The 19746-nt window shown below is 53.5% G+C and overlaps 1 protein-coding gene across 4 annotated transcripts in view; it reads right to left on the reverse strand.

The window, feature by feature from the left end:
- Window positions 1-19746, reverse strand: part of DENND3 (DENN domain containing 3) — a 61340-nt gene that overhangs the window by 16806 nt on the left and 24788 nt on the right. For all 4 annotated transcript variants that reach the window (XM_082364876.1, XM_082364875.1, XM_082364874.1 and 1 more), the window contains exons 8-17: window positions 18323-18438; window positions 15330-15485; window positions 13652-13748; window positions 12755-12858; window positions 12021-12220; window positions 10434-10955; window positions 5401-5660; window positions 4097-4267; window positions 2639-2768; window positions 5-112 (exon numbers count right to left, since the gene is read on the reverse strand). In XM_082364876.1, coding sequence (XP_082221002.1) covers window positions 5-112; window positions 2639-2768; window positions 4097-4267; window positions 5401-5660; window positions 10434-10955; window positions 12021-12220; window positions 12755-12858; window positions 13652-13748; window positions 15330-15485; window positions 18323-18438 — 1864 coding nt within the window. The remainder of the gene's footprint in view (window positions 1-4; window positions 113-2638; window positions 2769-4096; window positions 4268-5400; window positions 5661-10433; window positions 10956-12020; window positions 12221-12754; window positions 12859-13651; window positions 13749-15329; window positions 15486-18322; window positions 18439-19746) is intronic.

The following is a 19746-nucleotide window of genomic DNA, read 5'->3' on the forward strand; positions in this document are numbered from 1 at the left end:
TCACCTGGGGTGTAGAGCAGGACATCGATGGCGCGTGGGAAGGTCTCTCCTGCGGAAGGGTTGATCTTGTGCTTCAGGGTTTCTGCGGTCGTCTTCGGAACTGCCATGGGCACTGAAATGCAGACACAGGGGGGATTAGTTCCCCAGACTCGAGGAGACCCACGTTATCCAACAGCCTTGCACATTCTGCTTTCCTTAGGATATTAGCTCTGGGGTAAAACTTCATAATTTGTGAAGATGACGCTCTCTTTAAACTGGACATTAAAGTAAAGCCAAGCGTATCCGGCCAGAGGGCATTTGCCAATGTCTCACATTGCTTTTTGTTTAAACACAGCTCTCGAGCTAAATGATCTGACCTCTGTCCACACTCAACCGTTACGTATGGTCTAGCCAAGAGAAAACTTTATACGTTTCTCCATAAATCTAACCCACGAGTGGTTTCTCACCCTTGTCACATGATGTGGCTGCCGTGGGTGTGTCCTGTGTGCTGTAGGACATTTAGCGGTATCCCTGGCCTCACCCAGTCAATGCCAGGAGCAACCTCCCCACTGCCACACACACACACACACACACACACAAACCACAAATATCTCCAGTCACTGCCAAATGCCCCACCCCAGGGATGGGGTGCAGATTTCAGAAAGTTTCATTTTTAGACCTTCCATCACGAATGGACCATAAGCTATTAAGCCCAGGATCATGTATGGTTGCCTCATTACGCTTTACACAAGGGAAAACAGTTCCTGACTGGGAACAAGGGATCAGGGACACTGAACTTGGACCATCCCCCCTTTGCTGTATGGAATTAAGAGTGTCATTTGTTGGGTGCTGCCATGGTAACTTGTGTATGTTATTTCCAGAGGAGTGAGAAGGCTTTTCTGTAAACTCTTGACAAAGATTAGGCATGAGCTTGGAGTGGTTTAAAACAGCTGAGGTGTAGTGTGTATTTGATTTTGTTCCTAATTAAGGGGGGAAAAAAAACCCAGCAATCGATGTCTGGTTCCAGGACTGTTGACAAGAGCGCCTCCAAGTCACTCCAGCAACTGGAGCATCCTGTCTGCTCCCAGAAAGGGGGGTCCTCGGACCAGGAAGCTCCAGGGATCACACAGTTAGTGACAGACACAGCAAAGAGGAAAACGCACCAAGGGGAATCAACACATAACTGAGGCTTGTTTTTCCTAATTCTGGGATGACAGTTTAAACAACAGTGTCTTCCTGGCTGTATATACCCAAGAGGAATAAAACACATGTCCAAACAAAAACTTGTATGTGAATGTTCACAGCAGCACTATTCACGACAGCTAGGAAGTAGAAAAACTCAAATGGTCAATGGAGGACTGGATAAACTGTGCTGTATCCACAGAGCGGAACACATGCAGCCACAAAAGGAATGAAGTAGTGACACCTGCCACTCGGGTGAACCCTGGAGCTACATGAAGGAAGCTAGACACACAGGACACACACCATATGAGTTCACTTAGAGGAAGTGCACAGGCTAGGCCAAAATGTGGCAAATCCAGAGACAGAAAGGAGGTTAGTGGCTGCTTAGCAGGTGAGGCTGCTAAATGTATGGGGCTTGTTACTGGGGTGATGAAGATGTTCCAAAACCCACTATGCTGACGACTGTACAACTCTGAATACACTCAAACCAGTAAGGTGTGCACTGTAAAAAGGAAAGGTATGTGAACTATATCTCAATAAAACTGTTACTTTTTAAAAAGTGCATACAGATGGAACTAGATGTCATCTTAAAAACATCCTACAACTTGTTCATCTGTGTTTCATGAATTAGTTTCATGTTGTGGGTTTAATCTAGCACATGTGACTTCCGGCACATAGTAATGTTAATAGCGATAAGTAATCCTCTATTCTCTGCTTCTTTATGCAAAGCACAAGACAGTTGGTTTTAGGAGATCATTTAAAAGTTGAAACAAAATAGAAGTAGCTAAAATGATGCATAAAGCTATTCTTACCTATTTGCTATTTCCTAGACTTGAAAAAGCTTCTAAAAATAAAAAATTGAGCTTACCACCAACCTCTGTATGGCTTTCAGAATGTGAGAGCCAGATTTAAAGCTACAGGCGGAGATCAGAGAATTGCTATGGGGGGAAACTGACCAAATCAAGAGAAAAAAGAGAGATGGCCATCGGGGGCCTCCACGCGCTCATGCAGTGAGGTCCAGCAGCCAAGAGCAACCGGGCCCAGAGGTCCCTGCAGCTCTGCAGTGGGCGTGTGTCCGACCGCAGACCTCCAGCGACCACGATGGCGATTCCGTGAGTCACTCAACAGCCTTCCACAAATTTCTGCTCTGCTTGAACCAGCCAGCAGCAATTCTGTTGCTGGCAGCTAAGATTCAGGACCGATATCATCCGGTGTAAAGTGGACTCTAATAACCCAGACACTGAAACGATGAGGTGCCTCGATGTGTCCTTAGGAGCAGAGAGCTCCAAGGTGTTATTAAGTGAGAAAAGGAAAGATGCAGAACAACGTGTGATATTCAAAAATGAAAAGTACAGAAGAAAAAAATGTGAGACATTTGGGATTGGTTCTAATTGATAAGACAAAAGTCAACCAGATAGAAATCACTTAAGACATAACTCAAGCCACCATGGCTGCACTGAACACATGCTGATCTTACTTTCGTTCTTCATCTTATCAAAGTAAGATAACTTGGAGGCCGCGTAGATGGCGCCGGGCGACTGCAGTGCACCGACGACGGCGTCCATCAGCAGGGCGTGGGTCAGTGCCTGCTGGACGTACTGGGGGTCCTGTAGGAGGGACAGTCATCTCAGCACAGCGTCACTGAAATCATTTCACTCTAAGACTCTGTCACGTCACATAAAACAACACTTTCAAAGATGTGTGTTTTTCAAAGCCACGTGAAGAGTTTAGATTTGGATTTGATGTCATGTAATCATGTCCCCTTAGCTGAGACAAACACTGGCTGTTTATACCAGGGGTCGGCAAACTTCTGTAAAGGGCCAGGTGCTGAACATTTTAGGGTCTGTGGGCCATGCAATCTCTGCCACGACGACTCAGCTCTGCCGTCAAGGGCAAAGGCAGCCACAGACACTGTAAAGGAGAGGGTGGGATGTGAGCCCGTACGACTTTCCTTACACGTCTGCCAGCCCACGGGCTTTGATGAGCCAGTGTGTGCTAAATAAACCAGTGGGTATAAAACCAAACAGTGAGCCCCAAAGTCACAGAATATTGGAATCTTAGGACCTGGTCCCCGCTTCCTGCTCCAAACAGAAACACTCCTTCTGTTTCCACGACCTTGGGCTCCTCCAGTGACAGAACGTCCATCACAAACGGCAGCTCTCCCACCACTGAACGTACGTTCTTCCTGACGTTTTCCACTGGGTGCCGCCCTCACCTGCATCTCCCTGAGGATCCGTGGGCACACCTCTCTAGAACCTTCTGAACTGCTCCCTCATGGGAGTTCCCTATTCGTACTCTTTGCCCACTTTGTTGTGGGTCTTCCTGTCTCATCTTGCCATTTAGACAAGACAAATATCTCCCCCGCACCGTGTGTCCTCATGTCTTACCCTCCGTCCATGGTACCCTTCATGACTAGGAAGTCTTAATTTGGTGTGATCAAAGCCATCAGTTTGGCCCAAAGTAAATGAAGGTACAGAAGTCCCTAGGATATAAATGTAAACCTATGGAAGGAATCTAACACCTCCCCCCAACCAAAACCCTAATCCTGTGAAGGGGAAAAACGAAGAGCTGCTTAGAGCAGGGTGTGCCCGGACCACCCAGCTCAGACCTGCCGGAGTCCAGCCCCCGACGCTCCCCTCCCTGGGATGTCACCCGGGGCAGGGGGCAGTGCAGAGCGGTCACTCCCACAGTCCACCCACACCACCCTGCCGGCCCTTGCGTTTGCCCCCAGGGCATCCCCCAAGACCCCAGGGCTTTGCACTGGGTCACGTGCACCACAGCATTCTTAATGCCTTCTGATGAGACCTCATCTAATTCAATGGATCCCGTGCCCAGGCCCAGGCCCCAGGCCCCCGTCCCCCCTGGCTTTATGCTGAGCATTATTATAGAGACATGAGCCTTCGGTGAGAATAAAAAGGCAGCCCGGGCCCCAGACCTTGTGGTCGTCGGCCAGCTTCTTCCCAGCCCACATCTCCTTCACCATCAGGTGCCACAGGTCACACTCTGTTTTAAGATTAGCTTCAAAGACTTCTTTCTTGGACACCATTTTGATTTTTAAAGTGGGAATTCTCAGGAGCAGAAAAGCTACTGTGGTGCTTCTGACTTCCTGCAGAGGGAAAAAGAGGCAAGTAAATGAAATGACACCCTCAGGGACCCTGGGGTCAATACGAAATACATTTAGGGGTGGCGGTCTGCACACACTGAGGGGACCCGACAGGCACTGGCTGACATCCCCATGTGAAGGCAGAGTCCTTGGGGCTGGCCTGGGGCTGGGGCTGCCCGGGGGGAGGTCCAGCAGGACTCAAGAAGGCCCTGAAGTACCCGGAGCCTGGTGCCGGGGGTGGGGTGAATAGGGGCTCCTCCAGGTGATCTGTTCTCAGAAACGGGTGACAGGGAGTCAGGGTCACGGGGGTGTCTGGAGCTCAGCGAGCCTTCCTGGTGGGTCTAAGTGTGACCTGTCAGCCACACGTCGACAGAGACACACCGGTGGACTCGTCCACAGCGTTTAAAGGTGCTTCATTCTTTCACCTCCTTAAATCTCTGTCTCTGGACTTCTGGGAGGAAGCCCATCAAAGCAGGCTTGGGGGGAAAACTGAAGGAACCAGTGAGAAGGTGCGTCCACTGGCCCAGCTTTAAGCATGGGCCACAGGGGAGTTCTCATGCCTCTTCTGTCTCTGGGAATATGCAGTAACTGGATTAACACATCTAACACGCCGCTTATAAATTTAGGAAATAAACCTGGGAAAATAAAGGTAAGCCATGAGTCACGATCTCAACCCAGATTCCCTTAGTGGGGAAGATGACATTTAAAGTTGTTATAAAATGAACAGCGTGGGCCAGCCAGGAACCTGAGCAGGAAGCGTGAGATGGAACAGCTCACAGGGGCTGGCCCATGGCCGTTTCTCAGTAAAGCAACTTCTGTGCTTCTCCTACATTGTCGAATCAGGTCAGCGAAAGGACAAGCCTGCGTTGCTTCTTGCTCTTCCCCCAAATACAAGTCAGCTGAATAGAGAATCAGCTGTCGGTGCACTTACTGCTCTGAACACATCACCCACTTCATCTTTTCAGTCCTCACATCACTCCTATTAGGAGGGTGCATCCTTATTCCCACTTTACGGGTGAGCAAACTGAGGCACAAACCGTGAGTGGCTTGTGACGGGCCCACGGCTGGCAGAGCCCGGTGGGCTGCTCCGGCTGCTGCACCTCCCAAGCCCAGGCGGCTTCCAGAGCTGCCCTCACCTCTATGTTTCTGAAGGTGGAAATCTCCACGTAGCCCGGCCTCCCCTCAGTGAGGAGGAACAGGCGCTTCTGGGTCATGGCGATCTTGCCCACACCGCGATTTGTTTTGACGGAGCTTGACAGCTTATACACACACTCGTTTTTGTCCAGCTGTTCCATCACCGAGAAAGGCAGGCTGACCTCTTGGGCCTCTGCTTCTGCCTCCTTCCAGCAGTTGTAGAAATCTTTGAATGTTTCTGGGTCAATCTGTTTCTGGTGTCCTTAGTTTTATAGAGAAAAAAAAAAAGATTCTTACAGCCACGTACACAGGTGCCTCAAGAATGGTTGCTTTACAATCAGGAAGCAGCACATTACCCGCAGGAGATAGCAGGTGGCGCCAGCACCTAAGTCTACCCGGATGGAAACCACCTGGAAAGCGTGCCCTCCTTCCCCAGCTTCCCCAGGTGCCCAGGTGGGCACTTGATCTGGGCTGAGCCCATTGCCCTCTCCAGCCCCTACCTAACCAGGTAGTCACAGTAACTCCTAGGGCACCAGGTAGGGACACTGGGACAAGGACAAAGTCCTGTGTCACCTCTAGAGCTGGTGGCAGCCATCTTGGGGCCAGTCCCAGGGTGAAGCTAATGCTGAAGAGACCAGATCCTTGGTGACACTCCCACACCACTGGATCAAGCCTTACCTGAAGCCAGATTTATCTCAGTACTCTTTGGGTATGTGAGCAAATAAATTATTATTTGTAACCGTGATGATCTTAGTTGATGCAGCAACCTTCCCAAATGTCCAATATTCAGGGGCTCTGGAGTCAGAGAGAGACCCAAGTCCAAAGCCCAGCTTCAGTACTGTTTAGCAGTGTGACCACAGGCCAGCTGTGGAACGAACCTGCTTCCCTGTCTGTAACATGGAGCTGGAACCACCCCCAACTCCCACTCAGCCGCTAAGAAGTCCGGCCCATTCTAATATCGATGTTTCCCTGTGTCTGGCTCCTGCATCCTCCATTCTGCATCCTGGATCTGTCTGCCCTGCCCTCAGAGGGCCCTTCATATCCTGCACAGGAAGAAGCTCCTAAGTGGCCTCCCGCCTTCTAAGCTGCCCCCGCTGGCGGCCTGCTTCACTCCACGCCTAGAATGAGGTTTCTCGTATTCACTAGGCCCAGATTCCTCCAGGATCGGGGCCCTCCTCCCCTTCGCACTCCTGCGTCCCAGCACAGTGACAAGCATGTTGTTACGTGCCTCTGCACACGCTGGTCTGGAGTGCTCGGACCAGAAAACCCCTACCCATCCTTCAAGACCCAGATAAAATGGCCCATGGGCAGCCTTCCTGGACAAGGGGCCCACTAAGCTGATGCGCTCTTCCCTCACGGCATCTAACAATGCTTGCTGTGCTCTACCCTCTATACAGGCCCAACTGCCCTGGGCAGCTTGGTCCTAGATCAGGAGACTGAGGACTAGAGAGGAAAGCCCTGCCGGCGGGTGGGCAGGTGCCAGGCAGACGGTCCCACCGACGCTGGGCCTTCGTGGGTCTGCCTTTCCCGCTGGGGCCCTGCTCAGGACGCAGGAACCTCCCCATCCCAGCCTGGCTGGAGGCCAGATCTAAGCGGTCAAGAAAGGCTGTGAAAGCTCGGCTCTGGTTCCCTAACACCTGCCAGGTAACGGTTTCCTGGGGAATTCGATGTCACGGCCACAACTGAGTCTGGCCTCATCCCCACACAGTGCAGACGCAGGAATATTCAGGCGAAAATCTCCCTGGTGGCAGGATTCTGAGCTGATTCTCCTCTGGCTCACCTGTGTTTTTCTAATTGCTTTACCACAGTGGTCTACTACTTACAAATTTGTTTAACGTCCTTGGATACAAACAGAATCATACCACAGTGGGGTATCTCTATATACTTGGGTCGTTTTTAGAAAGTAAGTTACTGGGGGACTTCCCTGGTGGTCCAGTGGTTAGACTTTGCCTTCCAGGGCAGGGGGTGTGGGTTCAGTCCCTGGTCGGTGAGCTAAGATCCCACATGCCCTGCGGCCAAAAAACCAAAACAAAATAGAAGCAATATTGCAACAAATTCACTGAAGACTTTAAACACGGTCCACATCAAAAAAATCTTAAAAAAAAAGAAAGTCACTGACAAAAATGAAGCACAAGGGCCGGTGGGCGGGTGCCCAGGCAGACGGGCCCGGGGGTCCCTGTGCTGGGCAGGGAGGCACCAAGAGGGCAGGCGGGTGGTGCCCCTGACCCCACGGAACGGTTCTCATCCCGCTTCCGTTTTGGAAAGGCGACTCCACGTAGCTGCCTCTGGCTGGGGCGCCTCCATCTACACCTCCTGGTGGTTCTGAGTGATTATGTTTTTAATCAGAAGCACTTGGCTATTTTAAGTGGACGACAAGGAAGAGGATGTTTAGTCTACGCAGCCAAGGGAAAGCCCAAGAATCAGGAGAGCGAGAGAGGGGAGTTGGGGAGAACCACAGAGCCATTACTTAATGAAAGTTGGAGCCAAAGATGCTGGGACGTGGAGCCTGGAGCCAAGAGACCCGTCCCTTCTGTCATTAGGACAAATGCTCCCACCATCTGGGTCCCTGCAGAGTGCCGGGGCCAAGCGGAGCGACGCGCAGGTCCCCAGAACCGGAAACGGCTTCCTCTCGCGGGCAGATGGGAGGCGGGCTCGCGGGCTTTGAGAGCCGGGGCGAAGGGCACCAGAGAGGCCAGGGACCCCCACGCGGGCCTGTGGACGCCAGCCCTGCCAGCCGGTGCACACCCACGGCACTCACGCAGCGACAGCCACCGTGCACATGAGGGGCCACCACGCACATCCACAGCCGCACTCACCACCACGAGGACAGAACACGCATTCTTCATTCGTCTCCAACTCTGCACAAAAATGCCAACTGTTCATCTCTGCCCCTCACCCGCACTCCAACACGACCCCTCCAGCTCGTCTTACGGGGAAGGCAGGGTCACCAGCTCCCCGAGCTCCCACGGGCCACACTGAAGGCCACACACGGCTGACTCCCGCCCTGGGGCCAGGTCGTGAGGGCCCTGCACCTCGAATACCAGACTCCGACGTCTGTTCTTATGTTACATCCGTTTATTCTATGATGGTGACCTTCGGCTTTGACCGAATCCTCCTTTTATTAGCACATACGTGTCCGTCAGGCAGAAACGTACATTGGATGCTGCACGACAACGGAGCACGTACCCCAGAATCAAGGCCAACAATGACCTGCTTGCAATGCGAATGGAGCCAGAGTGACAACAGGGCCATCAATGGCACTGTCACCATGGTCATCTGAGGATGCCCTCCCGGGTGTCCTTTCACGTCCCTGTAAGTCTGGGGCTGCTGGACGGTGCCCACGTGTCCAGCTGTAAGCCACACTGTCCGGCTCCCGTGGGACACGCTTCTGGCCAAGGAGAGGTGAGAGCTGGGGGGGACAGGCCCTCTTCTCCCAGGAAAAGAGTGCTGCCCAGGCCATCGGCCCCCCGGGCTGTGCAGCAACGGGCTGGCTGGGGGGAGAGGAAGGAGCCGGCTGCACGTCCAGACACCTCGTCACACGAGAACAGCACCCCCGGGGGGATTACGCCGCGGTACTTCAGGCCCTGCAGCTGGCCTGGTGCTCATATCCTTGTGTCCTCGCGAGGGCCCCGCGCGGGAAGAGGGGGGCAGGGCCTCCTCTGAGAGCGCTGAGCCCCGCGGCGCCTGCGCCCCACCTCCTGGCGGCCTGGGTGCTGCTGGTTGGCCCCGCGAGAACCTCTGCCCCCGGCGGACTCAGTGCATCCCCCGCTGCCCTGCCCACGCGAGTCTCCTGGGCAGCACCAGTCGCCCACAGATGCCCAGGGAGACGAGCCTGGCCGGCCAAGACGGGCCACTTCTCCGCGGCCGACATAAGGTGACACCATGCAGAGGGCCCCGTGGGCGCTGGGCCGGCCGCACCCCCATCAGACTGACGGAGGGACCGTGAACAAGCGGCCCCATCCCTCCACCGGGGGGAAGGCGGCGCGCGTGGGTAGAGAGAGGCCGGGCCACTCGACGGGAGCCGCGTAACGAGGAAGGACGTCCCACACCTGTTACCAGCAAAGCACGGCCTTTCCAGAGGGCACAGGGGCTCCCGCACAGGACACGGAAGGAGATCCGACCCGACGGAAAAGCGGGCCAGGCTGTGCCGCGCAGCTCCAAGGAGAGAGGCCCAGACGCCCCGAGCACAGGCGCCAACGCTCAGAGCGAGGCCACCTCGCTCACCAAACCGCAGAACACTTCAGACGACCGCACCCCGCGCTGCCCAGGAGGTGGGGCTGGGCAGCTCCCCGTGCTACAGCCCCGCCTTGAGGGACCTGCTGTGGGGGTGGCAGCTCCCACCCGGCGGGGCTGCTTGCACCATCCTAGAGAAAGCCATCCACGCCCTGGGGGCAGGCTGCGAGCCTCACTCGTCAGCATCGGGACAGGCGGACACGACCAAGGGTTCAGGCCAACACGCTGCGCCGCCCTCACGTGCACAACACCGTCGGCAGCAAAGGAACGGCGAGACGCCTGTGAGCACCACAGACACGCTTTGGAAACGCAGATGGACACGCACGTACCGCGTGAGTCAGGTATAGTCTACAAACGCACAAATCCTATGTTCTGCTTGTGGGTGCGTCCACGTGCCATCAATGCATAAGAACTTGGTCAGAAGGGAAAGGTCAAGTTTGGGACAGTGTCCCTCTGAGGAGGGAGGGGCAGAAAGGGTTCTGGACCAACCAGACGACTGCAGTAAACGTGGGAAGCAAAAGCAGCGGGGGTGGAGGTGCCTGAAGCATTCCGGCTGGAGACATGCATCCTCATGTGGGAGGAAAGGGTCAGCACACAGCGAGCAACCCCCCAGGACGGGAGAGATGCCATTAAGCGTCGCCAGACCCTCCATCCCCACCCCCTTCCCAGAGCCTCGGCCAGCCCCTGCGTCCCACTCGCCCAGGGAGCAGGTAAGGCCCTCGCCCGCCCCGCAAGGCTCTTCCCGGCTGGGCCGACCTGCCCTCGAGGGTCTGCACCGCCCACCCCGCGGGCATCCTCCTACCTACGGTTAATGCCTCGAAGAGCCGGTGTATGATGCCAGCGTCCTTCACGATGCCCGACTCCTGCACCCTCTTCACGAAGTCGTCCAGCTGCATGTGCTTCTTGGGCAGCTCGAAGTTCTTGACGCGGTCGTCGGCCTTGGGGGCGTCCTCGGGCTTGTCCATGACCTCACTGATGAGCCGGCGCAGCTCGGGCGTCCGCTCGGCCTGCGCGCGCTCGGGCGCCGACAGGGACTCCACCGTCCTCTGGACGAGGTCGGCGGGAAAGATGCGCACGTCCGTCTTGTACAGGCTCTGGAAGTCCAGGAGGGCGCCCAGCAGCTGGCCCTGCATCAGCTGCACGAGCCCTCGCAGGTAGAAGTACCTCGCCAGCAGCACCGAGTTCTCGGGGGCCAGCGAGTCCATGGCCTTGCTCAGCTGGGCCACGCAATCCGCGTGGAACGCCTGCACACACTGGCCCACCAGCGGAAAGTGGATTTCCGGGATCTTGAAGGTGTATGTCAACTTGGAGGGCACATCCAGAACTGAGGAGCGAAGGGGAGATGAACGGTTAGCACAGACCTTAGAAACAGACACGCGTTCCCTCCCCATCACTCTGCCCGGGGCCATTTCTGTGCCTTGGGTACAGCGTGGAGCAGGACGCCCCGTGCCTCTTCCAGAAAGCTCCACGTACCCCACGCTGAACGGGGCCCCTCACTGCTCCCATGGCACAAATAACGTTATTTGTTAAAACTGCTGATGCTAAGTTGAAACACGTGGTGGTGAGTCTTTGTTGAAGGACTAAGTTAATAACCTAAGCCGAGACGTACCTGCCAGGCAGGGTAAGGCCTCTCAACTAGCTGTTTCATTTACCTTAACAGCAGCTCTGCGCCATGGGTACTGTTACCACGCCCATCTCCCAGGGTGGGGACTGAGGCCTCCCCGGGTCCCCGGTACACAGCTACTGTGTACCCCAGGGTCACACAGCCAGGAGGCAGCTGTGCAGGGGACTCAGACCCACCAGGAGCCCCCAGAAGGTCAGTAAGGTCTTTTCATTTGAACACACGGCCCCTCCTGGCGTCGCCGGCATGATCCCCACTCAGCCTCCAGCTCTCCCGCGAATGTGCCATGAGGTACCAGCTGGTACTGGTGCCTTAGCCCGAGGCAGCAGCCATTGGGGGCCCATGTGGCTCACAGCACTGGCCTCACTGCAGTTTCTCCCATGGGCACTGGCTTCCTCTGTGCCCCCAGCCCCTAGGAAGGGCCTGGCAACCACTGGGGGCCTAAGAGTTGTTGCATCCCCTTAGACAGTCATATCTGTAAACACGTATCTCCTCTGTACACATACACATACGTGCATATACACACACACGTATGAAAACAGTGGGACGGGGCAATGGAAAATACAGACGAGAAATCGCTTTCTATAACGAACACAGTCTGCAAAATGAATATTCTAAAAATATTTCAAATGATTAAATTGCTAGAAAAACAACAGCAAAGAACCCCCCACTCTCTTCTACTGAAACAAGCTTTGGTTTCTTTCGGCAACTGACAGCATCAGAATCAAGTGAGTGAGAAAAGCCACAGCACGGGCGCGGCTGGACCACCTGTGCGGCTGCTTCCACAGTCCTCAGTGTGTATCTTCCTCAGCGACGAGTTCCGGGGCGGCAGCTCGGGCACCATGATGTCCTGCAGGTTGGGCATGCTGACCACCATGCGCCGGTGCGCCCCGTGGGGGGCTGAGGACTTCCGGCTGGCCATCTTCTCAATTGTGGGTCTTCTTGGACTCAGAAGCATCCCGTCTATCCTGGGCGGGAAAACCCAACACCTTGTAGACACAGCAATGGTTGAAGCACAGGCTCAACTGGGCATTTTCCCCAACGTGGTGACCAGAATCCAGCATTCCCACACCGAGTGGGAAACGGCGGGCACACTCCTGGCTCTCCCACGTGAGTGAAGGCTGTATACGGTCCACACCCCAGGAGAAGCCACAATACACAAACGAGGGCGTCGTCGACAGCCGATACACGTTTGAGGGGTTCAGGAAAAGCGTCATGGAAGAGGCGGGAAACGGTGACGATGCGGGGAGAGAAAGAGAAGGAAAATGGGGAGAAAACAGCACAAGCAAAGACCCAGAGCTGCCACTGCAGGTACGTTCAGTGTCCCCCCAAGAAACAGAAATGCACGGGGAGGAGCCTGACGTGTTACCCGACTCATTATGAATTTCTAAATGTGAGACTTCTCTGATCGGATTTATCATTTATCCTTCCAAATAAACTGTGCTGCTTGAGCACATGGACGCCCAAGGAGTCGTGCATCCTTTAGAACGTAATATGCAAACCTGTCCTCTTCGGACTGCGTGTGGAGGTCCATCTGGGCAAAGGCGTCCAGCCTTCTGCTGAGCCGAGCCTTGAGGAAAGCGTGAAACATGTAGGTATCCAAGACCTGGAACAGACGCCGAGGGGCGGGTTATTGCACCTGCTCCACGGTCCTTTCCTCCCTGAGCTGCCAGGGCACCTGCAGCCGCTGCGCGAGTGGCCCTTCCCGACCCACCGGGGCCTCTCGCCAGCACCTTGGGACAAAAGTGCCCAGACACAGGTAGCTTTCTTAATTTGTCGTAATCTAAGATTCCCCCTCCATCCCTCACCAGCCAATCTCAAAGAATCAGCCGCTCTTTGCATTTGAAAAACCACAGAAAGTTCAAAAGCCCAAACCACCTTGCCCCCCGGGACAGCAGCAGCCGCAGTCCCTGTGTTTCGTCATGGATTCTGGTGTCTCCTGGGGACGGCAGCCTCCCTAACGCTCCGCACCTCACAGCGAGCGCACCCCGTCTCCGGACTCACACGCAACAATCTCCGAGTCAGCTCCCAGGGAGTGTGGCTGCTGCCCGGCCCTGGGAAGGGGGCGGTGGTGGGAAGGGCATGGAACTGTGCGGCATGATGGAAACGTTCCAGAAGGGGCGACCAGGTACACGCCTTGGTCAAAACTCTGCACACGCTATCCTTAAAATGGGTGCATTCTGTTCTATGTAAATCCCACTCTAAAAAGCCAATTAAAAAAAATCAGAGCTGGCCAAAGGATCAGAAGAAACCACGCTAAAACAAACTTTTAGAAAAGCTAAAACACTGAATAAAATATTAACAGATACTGGAAACACTTGACTTGAAAAATAGTTTAGATACAGAAAAGGGTGAAGGATCGACTATACACACGCACACAAGCCCCGCACACCTCTTACCTGTTTATAAAACTGCTGGTCCCCTGGAGCTCTTGTTTTGAGAAACTCTTCACTATTGAACACCCTATGTTCATAATTTAAGTGATTCTTCACTTCCCTGATGAAGAAAGATAGTCTAAGTGTTGAGATATTTTTAAATACATGAAAAACACATTGCTGTTAGCAGAAAAACAGTAACAGGAAATACACACTTTGAAAAGCCCTGTCTGCAGGAACAGTATTCTGAGCGCTGAGGGACATGGTTTGGATGTATTTTGTGGTCGGGCTTTCTCGTCACTTCAAGCACAGCTTTCCTCCAACTGGAATGAAGCTCAGGGCTCGGGGGTGTCTGTCTTCTTCGAGCCCCCTAGCTCCTTATGCAAATGAAGACGCAATCATCCGTAATTGTTCATACAAATAAAACTGAGTTCAGGGTGGTGACACAGGAAGGGCACCCCAGACGCTGAGCACTGACGCAGCTCGGCCGCCAGCCTGACCCTCACCGGCCACTTCCCCATCCTACACCGTGGGGACTTGGGCACATGACCCCCTGATCTTCCGTGATAGCCTACCAATAGAATCAGTAATCCTACAGGGCATATTCAGGACGTAGCACATTCGATGTTTTCCTTCTCTTGTGAGGGGAAAAATTACTTCATCTGATATCGTATTTTCTTTTTAATGAACTAAACTCATCAAGCTTGCAGAATATTAAAAAAAAAAACCCTTCATGAAAGATTTCATATAATAAAAAGAACAAAAGGAAAACTACATTTCTACAACCACACAAATTATACTGCTCTGAGCAAAGAGCTAACACAACCCATCTGTAACACGACATCCCATTTTTCCTAATAAATCATTTGCTTTACATAAATATAGACAGCAAAAGAATACAACCATTAAAATGTTGATTTTGAAAGAATCACACTGAGTGTCATCAAGTCGTCCAGCTCTGGTCTAAACCCCTCCCAGGCAGGGTCTGTCCAGATCAGAAGGGGACCTGGTGTCGCCACCTTCCCTGCTACACGACCCAGGGGGAAGGAGCAGGAGGGGAGAGGGTGGGAGGGAGAGAGGGAGAGACAGAGAGAGAGAGAGAGAAGAAGCTGCAAGACAAAGCAGAGAAGAGAGAGTTGGAAGAAAGAAAAGGCCTGAAGGCTTTGCCACCAATAACTTCTTCACAAAGGTATAATATAAACGTAGGCATATATTTATCATTATGTTCCTTAAATGACTGCACATTTAGGCCAGAAATAGCCACTCGATGCCTGCACTATATCACACTGAAGTAAACACACTGTACTGTCTATTTAACTGATTCAGCTCAAGGGCTAGTTCCCAACAGCACACAATAATAGATGCTGATGGCGACAGTGATGGGAAGAAAGAAGAAAAGTTTCTAACAGGGGCCAGTCCTGGGTGCTCCAGCCTGGGCTCTCCTTTGGGCGGGCTTCATTCCCGAAATGATCCATCTGTCCCCCTACCCGGGTCTGACCATCCAAGGTGGTCATTCGCAAGAGGGACGAGGGGGTGGCAAGGCCCCAGGCAGGGTAAACACACCCCCAGGGGTCCTCCTGGAGGCAAGGGCCTCTCTCTCGTCAATCCTGGATTTCAGTCCCTGAGCTTTGGGGCCGTGGCCATTGTGGAACTGGGAGCTGGCTGGGGACCAGGTTACAGACACTGGAGATGTTTTAAATACCTGAAGATGCAGACGAGCAGCTGCAGGGTGATCTGCTGGATCTGGCAGTTGAGCCGCTGCTGCCAGGCCCGCCTGCAGGCTCGCCCCTCGTTCAGGTCCGTGCTGGCGCAGAGGTGAGCGAGGTCCAGCTCATGGTGCATCTGAAGGCTCTGGACCCTGGAAAGGAGCAGAGCGACACTGACCACAGCCCAGGCCGTATCACGTGACTGACTGCTGCTGACCGGCCGGAGAGGACCCTCCAGGAAGAGGTAAGTTAACGCTCTCAGGACGCTCAGACTCCCTATCGATAACTGGGGGGGGGGGGGGGGGGGGGGGGGCGGAGCGTGTCATTACAAATACATCCCTGTCGGGAGTTTATTCACCTCCCAGCACAAACGGCTCATTAGTGCAGAACTCACAAAGGCCTCGTCTTTGGACCACGCACGTCTTTACACAAGCTGAGTGTCCTGTCCTCCTTTGCAGACACCTGCCCTTCCACGACGGCCAAAGGGTTTCTGGTGGGTCTGGGAGGGACGGCGCAGCTTCCCTGCCCGGGCAGGCTCGGGTGCACGAGGCACGGCCACTTACTTGTCCGGAGGTTCTCAGGGACGGGGGCTCACGGCGGTTTTCATCACACAGGATCCTGGCCTCCCCAACACTGCCCAAGGCTGCACTTTTACATGAGACTTTGGACACCAAGGAGCAAGTCTGAGGCTTTAAATATGCAAAGTAAACCCACCCAACAGTATCCAAAGGTCAAGGTGGGGCAGAGGGGATGCGGCGGACACACACGCTGATCATGACAAGGAAAGCAGCGCGGCAGTGGGCGGCCGGGCACAGGGGCATCTCAGGGGAGAAGACTGTGGATGGCTGCCCCTTGTCCCTCCCGGCAAATACCGAGTGCGGGCGCTCGTCACCCCAGAGCCCGTGGGGAGACCCACTGCCACGGCCCAGATCACGGTCCCGGAGCCCTTCACAGATGAGCCACTGACCACGCACGGGTTAGTTCACGTTTATGAACAGCCCCCCACAGTGAGCCTGAGACTCCACGTCCCACTGTCTGGGGGCCTGGCCGAGCGAGAATCCAACCCACAGGTATGTTCCAGAATTCTAACAATAACACGAGGGCAGAGGTGAGATCCCATCTTACTGGGGACGCGCCACCCAAGCACACTCTTGAGAAGCTGCGCTCAACGCTGGCAAACACCAGTCCCGGAAAGTCACCCTCTGCAAGTCCGGGGACTGTGGACTTCGCTTATCAGAAAGTGACCAGATGATGAGGAATGTGGGCTTCACCTTCGGAGTTCACGCAGGGAGACGCTCCCACCCGGACCCCTGGCTGGGCCCCGAGCACCGCCCGCCAGCCACACAGGACTCCACACCCCGAGCCTGGACTCTGCTTGGGGAGTTTTATAGATTTTTTGAAGATGGAAGGAACAATAATGAAGATGGCACTCCCATGTACTTTGTACAAACCATCCAAATAGAAGAAATAATTGATACCAAGGTGTTATTGGCTGAATTGTGTCCCCCCCAAATTCCTAGGTTGGAGTCCTAACCCCCAGCACCTCAGAGTGTGACTGTGTTTGGAGATGGGGCCTTTAAGGAGGTAATTAAGTTAAAATGAGGTCACAAGGGGGGACCTAATCCAATATGACTGGTGTCCTTATAAGAGGGGATTAGAACACGGACACCCACAGAGGGATGACCACGTGAGGACACAGGGAGAAGACAGTCATCTACACACCAAAAAGAGAGGCCTCAGGAGGAACCAACTCTGCCAACACCTTGATCTCGGACTTCCAGCCTCCAGGACTGGGAGACAATAAACGTCTGTTGCTTAGGTGGTGTTTGTTACAGCAGCGTGCGCTGACTAATACACAGGTAAGAGGCAGAAATGAGAACAGCCAAGTCAGGGAGCCAACACAGAGCCACCGGCTCCTTCCCCTCCTCTCAGGCCTCAGCTCTTCCCGCTCTGACCTCCAGCAGACAAAGTAAAGGGGAGCAGTCGGCACTGATAAACGACGGGCTGCGTCACCAGCTCCTCCAGAGCAGCAGAGTCCAGCTACCTGACGACAGCCGGGAGCACCTGCCGCACTAGCCCCCTGCCCTCCACGGGTCCCCACCACGAGCTTCATGCCAGGCCTGCCTGTAGCCCGCACACGAGCTGGAGGACTAAAAGCAGGGTCTCTTCCCACCACCATGTGATTAGATTCCAAAGGGGGAAACGTCCTCCGCAGGTCCACCTGAGGGAGCCCTGGCTCTGCCCCGACCCACCTGCCCCAGATGCATCTGCGTCCCAGCGTAAATAGCAATCACACCTCCTTTCACCCCCCTGAAAGAAGTACATGGGACAGTCCCCGCCAGGCCTCTCCCATCACCACAGAGGCCGCAGGGCCTGCAGAGCCTACAACAATTATTATCTGCCCTTTTTGGAAAAATTCTGTCTTGCCTCATCTCAGCCAATGAAGTGTAGTCGTAGAGACGGAAAAACCACAAAGAGCCACAAAACAGGTATGAAAAAATAAGAGCAATAAGAGAGGGCTGGGTAGGGGGGTTGGGGGGTGAAAGGGGAAGACAGCCTCCCGCCCAGGGAAGGACGGTGGGTCATGGCCGTCAGGGGCCCCCGACTGACAGTGCCATGGGGCAGAGGCCACATCGGTTTGCTCATTATATACATACTCTGCCCAATGCATTGGATACATATCTGGTGAGTGGATAAATGAAGGAATGAATGAAGGACAGAGAAGGAACTTCAGAGATCACAGGCACAGAAGAGGGTCGAGAGGTGTCCCGGGGGTGTGGCCGTCCCCTGGCCTGGGGGCCATCGTTAGTATTTAGACAAGATTGGAATGAAGACAAATGACTTTTATTTTTAAATATTCACAAACAATTTCCAAACTACTAAATATCACATAAACCATGTGTTAATATAAGATTGGAAGACATACTTGAAATTGGCAAGTATGAACCTGAACAAGATTTTTCCAAATACCCACTATTTCCCCCCTTACCTCTGAATAAAAGTCTGTGCCGCCAGGAGAGGGATGTCAGGAACGTCCATGTCCTCGTCGTTGGAGTAGGTGATGCTCCCAGCGTCAATGTTTATCAGAATTAAACCATCGGCTTCCTATAAAATAAGTTTGTAAAGATTGCAGTAAGAATCTGAACTTGTATACATCTTTGAAAACACAAAGATACACTTTGCATTCACCAAGATCGTGTCATCGATAATTATCGTATCTAACATGCACACAAAGCCTTATATTATCTACCAGAAAAATGCAGTGTATACCATGAGTTAGGTTAACAAGCTCATTTGATTAAAAATGCCTCTTTGAGTCAAGATTCCAACACACGAGGTCAGGCCTTCACCCACCCTTGTGCAAACACTCCCTGTACCACTTCAGGGAGCCTGGAGAGAACATTCCAGAGCCCCAGTGGGAGCGCTCCGACATTTAACACTCAGGGTGCCCGCTGAGCTGCCCAGCCAGCTCCGCCCCCCCAAGGACCAGAGCACAGGCGGGTCCTGGGCTCAGGGATCCCACACACTTAAGAGTTCTTGAGATGTGTGGATGGCTTACTTGTTAAGTCTTATCTGTGACAAAACACACAAATAATGAGTCACACTCCTGAGTTCTACACTTCAACTGTCCCCGGAACATGACGCCAGAATCCTCCCCAGCTTTCATGCTGGGCTGGCCTCTCAATGCGCGTTTCATGGCACGTGAAATATGCACAAACACGTCTCCCAGAGCAGGGTGCTAAACCAGCAGGGGACAGGCCGCGCTCGTAAGCACGGACACTGAGCTTTTACAAGGACCCCTTCCGAGCTCCCAGCACATCGAGAAGACATCCAAACCCCAAAACATTTCCAGTCAAGACCTGCTGCTTTGCCCTAAAAACCTCCCAGAACAGGTAAACCACTAAAACGACTTCCTTTGTGACTGCGGACTGGAATCAAGTAAATAATGTCTGCAAGTTTCCCTCCTGAAGGGGCTGAAACAAGACGGTTTTTCCCCTAATGACTAAAAAAAGAAACACAATTTTGAGCTACAAAGTACGCCTATTTTTTCCTCATTTGCGAGGGTGATGTTTTTCCATTCCTTCCATGAGGTCTGAATGGCCTTTTCCCAAAGTGTGTTTGTCCCCTGGTGAGTCATAGGTTCTGCCAACAACAGACATCCCGGCTCCGCCCCAGGAGGGGCGCTGGGCTTGGCCACGATTTGCTCTAAAACGCCAGGAAAAAACTGGACGACGGCTGAGGACAGAGAGGGGAGCACGGCACTCCTTCCACTCTTCTCTCGGCCTTTGCGTACGCTTAGAAATGTTCAAAATAAACAGTTAAACACAACGTTGTAAGTCAACTATACTCTAATAAAAATTTAAAAATAATAAAATAAGAAGTTAAATGAGAACCTACCCTGTACCAACTACC

The sequence above is a fragment of the Balaenoptera borealis genome (assembly GCF_965194805.1).
Source record: "Balaenoptera borealis genome assembly, chromosome: 17".
NCBI lineage: Eukaryota > Metazoa > Chordata > Mammalia > Artiodactyla > Balaenopteridae > Balaenoptera > Balaenoptera borealis.